Source organism: Paramisgurnus dabryanus, chromosome 11 (genome assembly GCF_030506205.2).
Source record: "Paramisgurnus dabryanus chromosome 11, PD_genome_1.1, whole genome shotgun sequence".
In the NCBI taxonomy this organism is placed as follows: domain Eukaryota; kingdom Metazoa; phylum Chordata; class Actinopteri; order Cypriniformes; family Cobitidae; genus Paramisgurnus; species Paramisgurnus dabryanus.
This window is the reverse complement of record NC_133347.1, coordinates 10329690-10345437: the sequence shown is the minus strand read 5'-3', so window position 1 is coordinate 10345437 and position 15748 is coordinate 10329690. Positions and strand designations below refer to the sequence as shown.

The window sequence follows — 15748 nt, the reverse complement described above, 5'->3', positions numbered from 1 at the left end:
AGAAACTGCAGGTACAGTAAACAAGCGTAATTTCACACAATCTAGTCGTAAGAGTCACAACGTGATAGGCTGAACATCTGATAGTCTGGGAAAGTGAGAAAAATGTCTTAAACATCTGCACATGTGTGTTCGTCTATGTTGGCATAGTATGGGAGGTGTTTTGTCTAGCAGGGTGGTGTACAGACACTACATTCATAATGAGCTGGGTACTCGCCCAGAGTGCATGTCTCACCACTCGACACATGAGAGAGAGAGAGATCCATTCATTTCACAGTTTCACTTTACACCTCACCTCCCAAAATTCCACTCTGGATTTCTCTGCGGACAACACTTTTTTTCACCAATCCAAATGTTTCCTTCACAAAAAGACTTGAATTGTTGACGCTTAGCACCATTGAACCACCATATTGGATTTGCAAGTCATCATTTTTGCACAGTCCTATGTGGTACATACTTCAAAGTGCAAAGAACATTCACGCCTAGGAGCGGCAACGTTTTTGAAGGTAAGCATTGGCATCGATCAGCAAAAATCAATCCGAACCGATGTCGATTGTGACATTGTGGGTCGTGTTGCAGTCTGACACCTGTAGTTTGGAAACTCACACGTACCCTGGTAGACTGAGGGTTTTTGTGGTCACTGCCTGGTGAGAAATATGATAGCCCATTTGAAGATAGCAAGAGACACAGGGAGTGAGAGAGAGCAAGCGCTCTGCTAGTTTTACAGGAAGTTCCTCCCTTCCGGCTGAGGCCTGTAGCTCAGCTCAAGGGGAGGCCATGTTCAGGTCAGAGAGTGGGTGGAGTATCTCTAACACTCTTTGACGCTCACACAAGTAAAAAACTGGTTTGCACTTGCCTTTTCGCTTTTACACTATGGGTACAGGTTAGTACACAATGTACTTAATGTATGTCGTTGGAGAACTGAATCGCCAAAGGTGCGTGTTTGCAAAAATTAGATATGAATATGTTTTAGGCATTAACTTTTTTGAATATAAACATCTAAATTGTATAAAAAAAATAAATAAAAAATAGTGTTTTATCTGTAAACAGACTTAACAAAACTATTAACAATTTTGTTCATTCCAATAAAAAATAATAAATAATAATAATAAATGTTATTATTGTTATTATTATTATTATTAATAAATATAATTTTTTAGTGTTCACGCAAAAAAGATCAACTCCGTAACTAAGTTTTCTGTAAACGTGAAAAATTAATTAATTCAAAAGTTGTCTCCCCATGTGATGTCAGAAAGGGATAATACCGCCCCTTAATTTTAGATTTGCAGATATCAGCTCATTTGCATTTAAACAAAAAAAAACCCAAAACGGCACATTGTTCACACCTACAAAGTGGCAATTTTAACATGTCATAATAAATTATCTATATGGTGTTTTGAACTTTACATACTTACTCTGGAGACACCAAAGATTTATGACACCTTAAAAAAGTCTTATGAAATGTCCCCTTTAAATATAAACAATAATGTCTTTAAACAAACCGCTGCTTAATCATATTATTGCTGCTTGTTTTGCAAGAACACCCTTTAGTACCCAGTAAAATCATTGTCACGCTCAGCTTATTGCTTTATGAACGTCTGTAATATCCCTAGAGTCCTAAGGACAATGTTTACATTGCCAGCGTCACAACAGGAAGTTTCTGTCAGTTATCGCGTTTGCGATTTAGGACGTGATTGCTTGTTTAGGAGGGAAATCCTGCAATCCGTGCCATGGGAAACACAGGACTAGACGGGGGGCGGCATTAAGAGGACGGAGACACGGGGAAAGTGATTTTGCAACACTTGTTTAGTAGGTTAATTGTGTGTAATGTGGCAAGAAGTAAACGTTCGTGTGGGTGTTCAGCCCTTTGAAACACGATTCCTTTGTTGTCCCTTCAGCATGCGACGAAAACCCTAGAGCGTATTAACGAAACCGCACATGAACCTTTCCTCTATTCTCACACCAACATGCAAGGCAACTTGTGTGTCTGTGTGTGTGCCAACAGTTCGCCCCCGCCCTTCCTTAGACACCTGCAGTTCCAAACAGCTTTGCAGAAACTTGTCTGTCCTGTGTAAAGTTACTCCTTTTTCTGTTGCATGTGTGTGTGTGTGTGTGTGGGTCACACATTTTTAGTCAGGCCGCACTGTCCAACCATGCCAAAGATAGCATGATGAGAGATAGGTGTGAGATTCCTCAGGAAGACAAAAAAAGAGAGATTGTATATTTGTGCATTTTTAAAAGCTGAGCTCATATCTAAGTATGTCTCTCGCATGCAGCCTGGTACTGTTTTTTATTGAGAGGTGTGATTTCCTGTCTGCTTGTCTTAGAGAGCTTTGGATGACTGTAGCATCATTTTTGTCCCGTACTAACACACTTGTGCTCGCTGCACAGGCGGCGGGTATGTGTAGACACATTTTTTATGCAAGAATGAAAACTTTGGGTGGGGCGCTTGAAGTCACCTTATTGCAGCTCGTTTCCAATAGCCTGCACAGTTTACATGACATCAGCGGATAAGTTAAGATTACAGCATGAAAAATTACAAAACTATGAATCATGCACATAAGGTCCAAGTGTATTTCTTTATTTTTGACTTTAAAACACTTTATCTACATTTGCTCCCCATCAGACACAAAAATAAAGGAAGCAACGACTGTCAATTCGTGAGACTGACAGACAGAGGGACTGATATACAGCATTAAGTTGAAAAGGAAGTTGAATACGATTAAAAAATATTCAGATCTCTCATTTAGTCTAACTATGTTACTGTTATCTGACTGTCCATTGTTCACAGATGTTTTGGTCTTTTTTAAGGACGCCTAGAATTAATGCAACATTACAGAAGAAAGAATTTATTGCATTTGGCATTGAAGCTATACATCTGATCATTTCATTCAGGATTTTTATGTTTTGCTCCAAGATGCTCTTATATAGGCATGAGTCGGACTAATGAAAATTTCAGGCTGTAATCGGAAAACCAATTCAGTGCATTCCCCCACAAACTGATCTGGCTCTTTCCACACCCTTCAAATGGATCTTACGCTTTCCTTTCGAAAACTTTTGATGCACTTGTATGCTGAACCCCCCATCGCCTCAAGTCCAGATTAGGGCGCCATTAAGTCGAGAGCCTGATCCATAAACAAACACAGGCACGTGGCGAGTGCCTGCATTTGGGATCAGATAATCACGCTCTTGCTGGAAGTTCACCACACCCAAACAGACCGAATGAGGTCATACGTGATGCAATCGTCCATGTATGCAAAAATCGCTGGGCCGATTCCACGCACAGCCTGTTCTTTTCACTCCGAGACCCGAAAGTAATTGTTTTCTCAGCTGCATTTCTTCAACAACGTATAAAATCTCTGCGCTAGACAGATTTTGTGTCTCTAGTTGTTGCATGGACCAATTCAGCGTTCTCATCTGACGATTGGCTAACTTTGCTAGACACCATGCAACCCAGTTGGAAGCAACTTACCCCTGCTGGGCCAGTTAGGGCACCAGACTGGGTGACTGCGGTGGAAACAGGCTGTAATTTATTTGATTGTGCTTCTCAGTTTGTTTTTTGGTTGAAATGAAATGGTCAACAGTATATTTCGTCTTCTCATGCAGAATATCCATATATGTTTTTTTTTTGTTACCCATAACGTTATGTCTGGATGCTGACATGGCGACGTAAAGCAAATGCAAGCAAGCATTGCACAGTCAAACAGTGTGTTTTACTTTCTTTTAGGCATGAATACACGATACACTGTACTTGTGTCATAGTGTGTACCAATTCCCAAAGCCCTGTATCCGACTTGGACTGTTAAAGAGACTGCCTCGTGTACTCAGTAAGCACTCAGTAGGCTAAATTTAACCTTCACGGTTTTAGTCTCCAACGTTTGTAGTCAGATACCTTTGCATTGCACCTGTCTCCATGTTGTTCACGGTTCTGTCTGAGGTGATAGACGCCCTCTGGCTCGACACTCATTTGATCTGTCCGACTGCTTTCATCGATCCTGCTATTACTGTACTGTACTATATACCGAGATCCGTAGGGCTATAGAGCCGACGCTGCAGTATGACTAGAAAAACATGAGATGTAACAAATCAGAATGCTTATGAGTTCATGTGGGTTTTTTATTAGATCTGGGCAATACTCATCTTTTTCTCTCTTTCACTTTCATCTCTCTAGGCGTCTGATCCCATTCCTGCCAAGAAGTCCAAACATGATGACTTACCAGCACAGTCGCCCTCAGGAGACAAAGACAAGCAACCCGATTGGCTACGATCCCTCTCTGCGTCGGCCAATAAGGTTACAAAGTTTACTTTTCTCGAAGGATACGAGTGATTAGAGCGCACAGAGTTCATATGATTATATATTAATATATATTTATTAATAATGCATGAGCCTGTTTGCCAAGTTGGCATTTGGCCTTTTCGATAAGGATTTTTGGAGCCAGGCAACTTCTTTCTCGCCACAAAGAATCAGGTTCTTGCGAAACGAGATCTCGACCCAAAATAACTGATGGTGTTCTTCAGAAAAATCAATTTTCCTAAAAATGAAAAGCGCCTGGAAATAGTCTAGCTCAGCTTCCTAAGACACAGCGACCTCAGCGTACCGCATGATGATCGGTCATTATTCAAGCTTGCATTGAATTTATCTCTTTTAAATCCTTTTAAATTATTATTATTTTTTTATTATTTATGTGTCCTTCAGTTCACTGTTTGTATATATACTGTATCATTTCTTAAATATATCTATTAACCACAATCTCTCTTGTGTGCTGCAGGGGCTCAATTGCATTCAGCCCAGGCAGAGACCCTCAGCATTCAGGCCATGGTCCCCGAATATCTCCGTTAGTGACAAGGAGGGAATTGGCAGAACTGCAAACATGTTACGTGACAGGTAAGCAATTATAATCGTTTTACTCCAACATTTTTCTTTTATATGACTGTAAAATGTGGCATATATAAATATAGGAATAGGGTGAGCATGAAAAAAGGGTGTGTATATGTTCATCTAGATGTGAATGTAAATGTGTGCATAAAACCAGTTTGTTAGTCATGCTTGGTTGTGGTTAAGGGATTCTGCATACGGTTTAAATCTTTAGCACAGAATGATGCAAGCTTATTGGCTGTTGTTTGCTTAGATGTATGTGGTTTTAACTATGCCCTCATAACTGGAGAGGGTTTGAGTGAATCACCTCATCAAGGTCCCGATCGGTGGTTTCTGTGAAACCGCTCGAAACAGTCGTTGTTCTCCCCACCCTTCGTTTGCGGGCAAAACTAAAGAGATGCTTTTTCCTGTCAACCTGCCATTTGGTTTGGATTATTCTCATTTACTCGTACTCTTTAAGATGAGGGGTGTTAGGTAACGCCATTACACAAGCACAGTAACACAGAAGGCCAAAAACTGTTCTTTTGTGGTGCTTTAAAAGCATAGTTACCTAAAAATGAAATTTAGGTTATTCAACCTGTACGACCTTTTTATTGGCAACAATTAGTTTTTTACAGAATGTCCTGTTTATACAGTGAACATGGAGACTGTGGCTGTCGAGCTTTAAAATAACAATAAAAACCAACATAAAAGTGCATATACATTACAATATTATGTATATTTTGTGTGAGCTACAGAAAGAAATGTGGAAGATGAAGATGAGAAAATTACTTTTCAGTCCCTCCAGAAAAACGCGATTATGCGATGGCACGATTCAATGCATAATCAGCCAAAGTCTGCATATTTATGCGAGGGCCGCATTTTTTCAAATACGCTGCACTTTCGCCGCATAAATTGCATGTTTCTGCTCGCAAAATATGCAGGCTTGCATGATTTCATAATTCTCGCATTTTCATAGCAAAAAGTCATAAATGTCTTAGGAAAAATCTGAAAAAATTGCATTTACTTCACACATGCGCAGCTATGTCCACTGTTGTCATGGGAATGTTAGGAAGTGACGTAATTACACAACATGAACATCAATGAAAAGCTGCAAACAGTTTTTGCAAGTTCCCGCAATTTTACAGCACAAAATTGCATAAATATCCTGCATATTCCATCGCATTTTTTAAGAAAACGTAACGCACGATCAATGATTTTTGCCCGCAACAATCACAAAAAATATCTGCGTTTTTCTGGAAGGACTGATATACATTCAAATATAATAGCTTAGTGTGAGCGACAGAACGAAATCTGGAAGATGAGAAAATTACTTTTCAGTCCCTCCAGAAAAACGTGATTATGCGATCGCATGATTCAATGCATAATCAGCCAAAGTCCGCATATTTATGCAAGGGCCGCATTTTTTAAATACGCTGCACTTTCGACGCATAAATTGCATGTTTCTGCTCGCAAAATATGCAGGCTTGCATGATTTCATAATTCCCGCATTTTCGTAGCAAAAAGTCATAAATGTCTTAGCAAAAATTGGAAAAAGTTGCATTTACTTCACACATGTGCAGCCATGTCCACTGTTGTCATGGGAATGTTAGGAAGTGACGTAATTACGCGACATAAACATCAATGAAAAGCTGCAAACAGTTTTTGCAAGTTCCCGCAATTTTTGGCAAGTTCCCGCAATTTCACTGCATAAAATTGCATAAATATCCCACACATTTCATCGCATTTTTATAAGAAAACGTGCCGCGTGATCAAGGATTTTTGCCTGCAACAATCACAAAACACTCTGCGTTTTTCTGGAAGGACTGACGTATAGGTGAACTGTTCTTTTAAAATCACTGCTCCACAACAAATTGTTGGATTGTGTAAAATACGTACAAACCCAACCGTTGGTTTAAATGAACCCAGAAAATGTCCATAATTTACCTAGCCATGCTGTGAAACAACCCAGCATTTTTACAGTGTATGAATCATTTGTGAACTACCACAAATAATGGTCATAATCACATATCTTGGTCTGCTCCCTTTGCCTCCCTCAGCTTCTACAACTACAAGAGTCTGGAGAGCGCTGTGGCACCCAACGTAGCTCTGACCCCCCTTCAAAAAGGGGGGCAGGCATCTCCCTCCACCCCCAGCACCTCACACCCTCACGCTGCAGAATGTGAAAGCGCCAGCCGCGGGAGAAAGAGGAGACTGACGGGCGAAACCCACCCCAGCTCGCAGCCCTGCCCCTCGGCCACTGCCATCAAACCCCTGCCACCTCAGGAGGAGCGAGAGTCCGACGTGGAGGTGGAAGTAGAGAGCCGTGAAGAATGTGAGTATAGTAACTTTCATCACTTTCCCAAATGTTCTGCATACAAAACAAGATGGAGTTACAGGATCTACTTAATATTGGCATAATGTTAGACAAATACAAATCCATGAGACATGAATGTAGGTGTTGAAACTACACGAAAGTGACAAAATCACTTACTAACTCAACTCCTGTCATGGTCATGTAAAGCCAACAATCTCAATTACATGCTATGCACAAGGATATGAGAGGATATGAGGATATGAGATCAGTACTCCATAACCGGAAGTTCATTTGCCTAGAAACAGCTCTTGTTTAAAGTACGATTTAGATAGCTTTACGGCTCATTTGTATTGAAACATTTATATACACTGTACCAAACATATGAACCGCACATTTGCTTTCAAAACAAGAAAACATGTTTCTTTCAACAAGAAAAATTTTGATGCTGTCGTTAAATAGTTAAACCCAGACTATTCAGTAATTGCATATATTTTCATGTTTTTTAAGTGCATGTTAAAGGAGGAACTGAAACATATGATTATGCATCTGATTAAAATACATTAAGATTTAATTCGCACTTCATTTTGCACACAGTTCATTATCAGTCAACCTTGAGTGCTCTGGAAAGCCATGGATTAGAATCCTTAAAGCTCTCGTGTGAATGCGGCAGGAAATCAATGACACTTTTGTCATTACTAATTTGTTACGGCTCATTTTAAAGCGCGCTTTACAGGTGCTTCAAAGAAAGCCGTGATCCTACTGCTGCTGAGCTACAAACCAATGAGGCTAATGTGGTCCGGCCCTCTATTCGAACCTTCACCACTTACACATTCTCTCCTCCTTTTTATCTTTTTTAGTCACATCATCACTTTCATCCCTCTCATCTCCATCCTTTACATCCTCGAGCTCTGCTAAAGACCTGAGCTCTCCTTCCGGCCCCGGAGCCACTGTGCCTGCGGTTGTGACACCGGCCACCGTTGTCCCCGAGGGTCCCCTGGTATGCGCAGCGGAGGTACACGGCATGACCAACCTGGAATCAGAGCTCGAGACGCTGAGGCAGGCGCTGGACAACGGCCTGGACTCGAAAGAGTCAAAGGAAAAGTTTCTGCATGAGATTGTGAAGATGAGGGTCAAACAGGAAGAGAAATTAGGATCCGCCCTACAGGCCAAAAGAAGTCTCCAACAGGTAAATTCAAACATTATGTTGTTGTTTTTTCAGATAACCCAAGTGTAAACAGGGTGATCATCAAATTTCTTTTATCACCTCCCCACAGGAGTTGGAGTTTTTGCGTGTCGCCAAAAAGGAGAAGCTCCGAGAGGCGACCGAGGCCAAAAGGAACCTGCGAAAGGAAATCGAGCGCCTGCGCGCTGAAAGCGAGAGGAAGATGAGGGAGGCAAACGAGTCTCGTATACGGCTAAAGAGAGAGCTGGAGCAGGCCAGACAGCTACGAGTGTGTGACAAAGGCTGTGAGGCCGGACGCCTGCGAGCCAAATACTCTGCACAGGTTAGTTCAGGCACATTTACATTGTAGGTTGAATTCTCAGTTGTGTATGGTAATTGCGTTAGTTGCACAAGTCGTAGGTTTGATTACCAGAGAACAAACAAACTGATCAAAAAAATACAAAAGGGTTTGTTGCAAAATTTGTTGCAAAATTATCTTACAAAATCCATGAACCAAACAAAACACTTAACTAACGGTTTATCAAGAGTGACTAATAATGTACAGACTGTGGCTTCGGATATGTAAGCATTTGACAAATTGAGAGTAATCTAAAGCGCTTTCGCTGAGACGCATGCAACATGACACCCCACCCTTACACATTGAGCCGAACTCTCAGACTGGGTGTGTCACTGCAAGTCTGATGTGAGATACGTTTCATTTCTCAGAAGGAAATTGGGTTACTTCCTTTCAGGGACGTGTGCTTCAGACTAAACAAGACGAGAGAGACGGCACTGTGATGTTTGTCTGGCAGTGTCTGTGTGTGCATCACTGTTGAGGAAGCTACTATGAAACTGTAGCTTCCTGAACTACAGACTGATTGTTATGTAAAAGATTCACTACAGTCACAAGTGTGGAAAAGTACATTGCTACATACTAAACTGAAACGTGAGGTATTTCAGCGACTATAACTTCAAAAATGTAGTATAGATAATATATTTCATTTTAAAAAATCCGAGCAAATATAAGATTTATGTTAAACATTTACGTTTATGCATTTGCCATATGCTTTAATCCAAATCAATTTAAAGGGACACTCCACTTTTTTTGAACATATGCTTATTTTCCAGCTCCCCTAGAGTTAAACATTTGATTCTTATGGTTTTGGAATCCATTCAGCTGATCTCCGGGTCTGGCGCTAGCACTTTTAGCATAGCTTAGCACAATCCATTGAATCTGATTAGACCATTAGCATCACGCTAAAAACAAAACCAATGAGTTTCGATGTTTTTCCTATTTAAAACTTGACTCTTCTGTAGTTACATCATCAAGACTGAAGGAAAATTTGAAGTTGCGATTTTCTAGGCTACTATAGGCTACTCTTATTCTGACGTAATAATCAAAGACTTTGCTGCCGTAACATGGCTGCAGGAGGCGTAATATTATGCACTGCCTGAAAATAGTCCCCTTGGTTACTTTCAATAGCAGGGGACTATTTATCCGGGCACTGCGTAATATCATTGCGCTTCCTGCAGCCATGTTACATCAGCAAAGTCCTTGATTATTACGCCAGTTTGAGAGTATAGTTCCTTGCCATATCTGCCTAGAAAATCACAACTTTTAATTTTCCGTTGGTCTTAGTACACGATGTAACTACAGAAGAGTCAACTTTTAAAAAGGCAAAGTATAGAAACTCTTTGGTTATTTTTAGCGCGATGCTAATGGTCTAATCAGATTCAATGGGCTATGCTAAGCTGTGCTAAAAGTGCTAGCGCCAGAGCCAGAGATCAGCTGAATGGATTCCAAAACTGTAAGAATCAAATGTTTAACCCTAGGGGTGCTGGAAAATGAGCATATTTAAAAAAGTGGAATGTCCCTTTAAGGTGCAGGGATGGCATACGTATGTGTGTATTTCTTTGCAATGCTCCACTAGACTACAAGAATGTAATAAGGTGTAAGCAATAAAAGCTCATTTATACTTGGCCATCTTGTTAATGTCATGTTTATATGCTGCGTTTTCAGATAGAGGACCTGCAGGTAAAGCTGCAGCACGCAGAGGCAGACCGTGAGCAGCTCAGAGCCGACCTGATGCAGGAGCGGGATGCGCGGGAACACCTGGAGCGAGTGGTCAAGGAGCTGCAAGAACAGCTCTGGTCTAAAAGCCCCAGCAAGAACGGCACAGAAGCACCATCTCCAGACGGCAAAGACTCCAACAACTAATCCTCTCTGTCTCTTGACTCCACCCAATCCACATCAACACCGCCCTGATTGACAGCACCTGCCGCCCAATCACGTCAACTAGCAAGCGGGCGACGCCCCGCCCCACCTGCTCCCAGCCTGTGCAAAATTGACGCAAATCGGAGCTGGAACTTTTGTTGAGGGAATTCAGACTTGAGACACAAAATAGTGAGCACTGCATCAAGCCTCCATCCACAAATGAGAAGGAAAACAAAATGCGAAACGTCGATTTGGAGAGAGGATAAAGCCAATAGCACAAAAGCTAACGGTGCCTGAAACTGAATATGTTTTCAAATGAAGACTTTTCTATGAGAAATTGATGATGACTATGAGAAATTTTACACACAGCGAATCTTTATAGCATGCCGTCTGCCCCGATGTCGATGTCAGAGAGAAAAAGACTCCCGATTCCGTTCATTTCCTCACTTGCCTTGGGGGAAGTACGATGAAATTCACTTTGTAATAAGCTATTTCAGAGACTTCTTAGTGAGTGTGTATGAGACAAAACAAAAACTTCTGCAAGCTATCAGAGCCTCAAATTAATCCCTCTTTTGTCATGTTCATATAAAAAGAAATGAATCTCTTTTATGTCATGCTGGTTTAAAGAAGCCATTGTTAGACATGGAGACAAATAATTCGACACATACACAGACAGACGCTTCGCATTGTTAGGGAGATACTGGGCAGGAGAGCGCTGAAGGGCTGTGGAGAGCTTGAAGTTCGGCTTTTTCGAAGGGGGAGAGATATTTGTAGTGTTCCGATCAATCAAGCACTTTCATTTAATGTTAAACAAATTCTCTTCCTCGAGCTGTAGTGTGTGCAAACACGACCGCACGGATACGCCATGTGCATTACAACACCCAAACAAAATGTTTGTCCGAGGTGGATCGCAGGAATGTGCACTTGGTAATGGATTTGGTGTCTGTGTGGAGGTTTTGTGGCACACGCATACAGTACAGCGCTTCTCTGTGGGCAGAGGTGCAGAGATTTGGCCCAGCTCACCGTCGTGGGCGGCCATTTTAGGAAGAAAATCAAAACGCAAAAAATGATTTGGCTTCTCGGGCTGGAGGTGTCAATTTTATCAAGAACCACACAAAATTGTTCTTTTTAAGTAAGTTATAATATGTAAATATGAAAATGTTTTTCTTTTCGCTTTGTTTTTTACTTTACAATAATGAATCGCACTTTGTCGTTACAAAAATACTGTCTGAACGCATTACGCTCCCACACTCTCCCACGCATTTATCTCTAAAGAGAGTTTAGTATTCCTAGGTATACAATTGAAATAAACCTTTTTGTTAATTGTATGCAGTTTTAAGAAATGCAATGTAATCGTGTTTAAGACAAAGAATTGTAAATAAAACCGCAAAATTTTTAAGAATAAAGGTTCTACCTGCTTGCTTGCTGAAACGTGGATACGTGGACAGAACTGTCCGCTCAATTCGACTCAACATTTATCATAGTTATCCATATACGAGTATAATCGTTGCTAAAGTGTTATTGTTACTGATCTGGATTCCTATGTGTTTTGAACGGTTCAGAATCAAATTTAAAACCGTTCAGAACGAACGGGCGTCAGACACGCATCAGTAAAGGGAGTCTAAAAACAATGCAGGTGCTTCTCTCGGCTAAAAAATGTTGTGCTGTGAGCGTATTACTCTGTACAAACAAGACGAGAATGGATGAATGAACGAAGTTTAGATGGTTTAATAAATGTTTAAGCGCTCACACACTTAGCTGAGATAGACATATATTTTATACGTGATTTATATACATTGGGTACAATGCAATCAGAATGTATGTAACGTTTTGGCTCTTTCATTTCGTTGTTCTTGTTGTTATAACAGATGGTTTTTCAGATTATGTGAATATTTTATTGCTTGTCTTATGTTCCTTCTTTCAATAGCAAGCTTATGTAATTTCTTTCATATGCATGGAATTTAAAGAAAAAGATCAAGTCTGCCATTCATATATTCATTATTGGGCATTAAAACTCTATATGTAATTTTTTTTAAATTGTGTTATGCAATATAAAGATATTTTAATCTTGTTTTTAATACAAATGAAACAAAGCCCACTTATAACAATAAATTTTACTATAAGAGCTCTTAATGCAAACATACACGTTTTAAATGCATTACACTTGGGCTAAATACAAACCATATGTGCATATGCAATGCTGGACACCCTCAAGTGCCTGTTTTTGGGTCCTTGGGGTTCCAGAGGAGGAACAATTATTACACGAGCCTGTTTCCATGCTGACCCGCTTCGGACAGTGGTCAGGTTGCAAAAACAGGCCGGCCCGTTTGCACTCTCATGCGAGGGGGAATGTTTGGCGCCATTTGGCTCACCCCGTTTTGCCAGAATGAACTTGACTATCATTGCTTAAGGGCAAGCCGCAGCTTATTTGATAGGTTTTAATGCCAGTTTGTCAGTATTCCTTTGATGTTTTCTTCGAAAAGAAATAAGTGAATAATGCATAGCAGAATTTAATGCTCCAATTGCCACTGGTAAAGAAGAATTCAAATCTTATACTAAGATAGCTTTTAATGTACGTCAATAAATAAACACTTCTCTGTTTTTAAAGAATTAACAAAATATATTTAAGAGAAGGTTACTTTTGCTATAGATATAAAAAGAGGCGTTGAAATGATATGGTTATCATTTCGGCAAAGATATTAAACGGGGGTCTAGGGAAAGCCCAGCATCTTAAACAATAGTAGCAAGAAGCTGTGCATTTTTACAGACCAAAAAAAGAAAAAAACGAGTAAAAATTATTTCAGATGAGGTTGTTTTGTAGTTGTTTTTACACACAAATTGGTGTTGTTTACTTTGTGCAGTTTTTTATGAAAAGGGAGACATTGTTCACGGCTCCTTCGCTCCCGACATTATACAAAAATGTGGATTTTTTCTAAAATAAAACAAGCCATTTTTGCTAACAAATACAGCAATAACAACATAACATCACTAATAAATGAGCAGGATTAGCCAGTTTGATAGTAGTAAAGTACAAAGTCACCAATGTATATAGCTGGTTTCTTTTGTTTTATAAAAATTTTATCATAAATGTATATTGTGTTTCTTTTTCTTTCTTCAGAATAAGAAATCCCTTACCTAAAAGTTGTTATATTTTACGTTGTGTTTTTAAAAACAAAAAGATAGAAATGTTTATAAAACAATTATTTGAAAGTTGTATTCCCAATGCAAACATATTCAGTACTTTATTCTGCCTTTTTTTTTTACAAAGAATGATAATATCATCATAGAATCATATTGGTAAAAAACTTTCTTTTTTAATTTTTTACGTTCAACTAAATATCAAATACACCAATTCTGGTTGAATCAAACATCTGCATTCTTGTTTTAACAATCTATTCTTTTTTCCATCCCGATATATATCTTCTTAGCCCTTCACTGCTGCTATTACAATATGCTATAAACTTTGCAACTCTTGAAATTATTTTTATGTAAGAGATTAATGTATGCTTTCTTCTACTGATGCCGCTTATACAGTTTGATCTGGCCAATTTCTCCCTCTTAGACTTTCCCTCCCTCTTTACAAGGACTATAATGTAAGATAGACAGCTCTATGAGATTAGAGTTGAAAGTAGTTTGGCTTATATACTGCAGTGTCAGGATGTACAGTGTATAGACCCATAATCAAAAATAAAGTTGTTTGTCCAGATGTCGTGTGTTTTGTGCGTCATTTCATTTTTGGTGGAACAGACAAAAAAATGATAAGCAAATAATAAAAAATGCTTGTGAGCATTCGATGGTTTAAGTTTTTCTCTCTTTCAATCCTTTTGAGACACTCTGTACTAGGAAAAGATCTTTGCATAAGAGGTAAATTAATAAACTCGGATCAAACATTTAAACTGAGATCATGAGGTTTCCAGAACCAATTTTGTTTTATTTTTAATGCAGTGTTGGGTCAAAAAGGGACAGACCCAGACCTTTGGTTAAATTAACCCAACATTTTTTATATTTGACCCAACAACCCATCATTTTGGCTTGATGCAACCCAGCATACACTCTAAAAATGGCTAGGTTATTTTTAACCCTTGTTGGTTAAATATTGGACAGAACACATGCAGGGTTAAAAATTATCAAATGCTGGAATGACCCAATTTTGGATGTTGTTATGCAACCATGGGTTATAACAACCCAGCAGTTGTGTTAAAACAACCCAGCATTGAGTGAATTTTAATCCAGAGGTGTGTTCTGTCCGGTATTTATATAAAATTATAAAAAATTATAATAAATAACTCAATTTTTAGAGTTTAGGTTAAAGGTCCAGTGCGTAAATTTTAGGAGGGTCTATTAAACCAATTGCAATATAATATATTGCAATAACTATATTTAACTATATTTTAGAGGTGTATTAAGCAGACTGATCTCACGGAAAGTTGTGTTATAATCACGCAAAATGTGATTAATTTATTTGTGTCCATGGCACGAAATTCAGCATTTATTTGTGCCTTGAGGACGAATGTCTTTTCATGACACTCGCACAAATTTCTATAAATAGTTTCTCATATCCGTGGTACGACTTTCTTTTCGTTTTATTTTAAGTATTGTTTTCTCATAGTTTTTTCCTATTTTCTTACCATTGTCGCTTGGGGTTAGAATCACTTTCTGTTACATTTGTAGACATTTTAACCCAAACCCCAACTCTAACCCCAACTCCAGGTGAGAATAGTTTTAAAAGCGGAAGAAAAACATGTAGAACCCAATACAAAAAGTACATCCTAACACAAACCCCAAATGACAATGATTTAAAAATAAAAAAAGAGAAAACAGTACATACAATGACACGAAAAAGAAAGTTGTGCCACGGACACGAAAAACTATTTATAGAAATTTGTGCAAGTGTCATGAAAAAAAGACATTCGTGCTCAAGGCACAAAAATGCTGATTTTCGTGCCATGGACACGAATAAATTAACCAAAATTTTGCGTGACTATAACACTACTTTCCTTGATATCATGTTGCATTAACACCTGACATAATAAAATGTTATGTTTTATTACCTTAAAATGAGCCATTTCTATCTACATACAACGCCGGTCCCCTTACATGGAGGTCGCCATTTAGCGGTGTCATGTTTCTACAGTAGCCCTAAATGGACAAACTGCTCTACAGAGTGTGTTTCATCACTATATGGATTCAGACGATGACATG

At 39.2% G+C, this 15748-nt stretch overlaps 1 protein-coding gene across 1 annotated transcript in view; it reads left to right on the top strand.

The window, feature by feature from the left end:
* skia (v-ski avian sarcoma viral oncogene homolog a) overlaps positions 1 to 14252 on the top strand; it is a 63336-nt gene extending 49084 nt beyond the window's left edge. Inside the window, exons 3-8 of the mRNA XM_065246666.2 lie at positions 4169 to 4288; positions 4767 to 4882; positions 6913 to 7187; positions 8027 to 8355; positions 8444 to 8674; positions 10352 to 14252. Coding sequence (XP_065102738.1) covers positions 4169 to 4288; positions 4767 to 4882; positions 6913 to 7187; positions 8027 to 8355; positions 8444 to 8674; positions 10352 to 10549 — 1269 coding nt within the window. The 3' untranslated portion in view covers positions 10550 to 14252. The remainder of the gene's footprint in view (positions 1 to 4168; positions 4289 to 4766; positions 4883 to 6912; positions 7188 to 8026; positions 8356 to 8443; positions 8675 to 10351) is intronic.
* The last annotated feature ends 1496 nt before the right edge of the window (positions 14253 to 15748 follow it).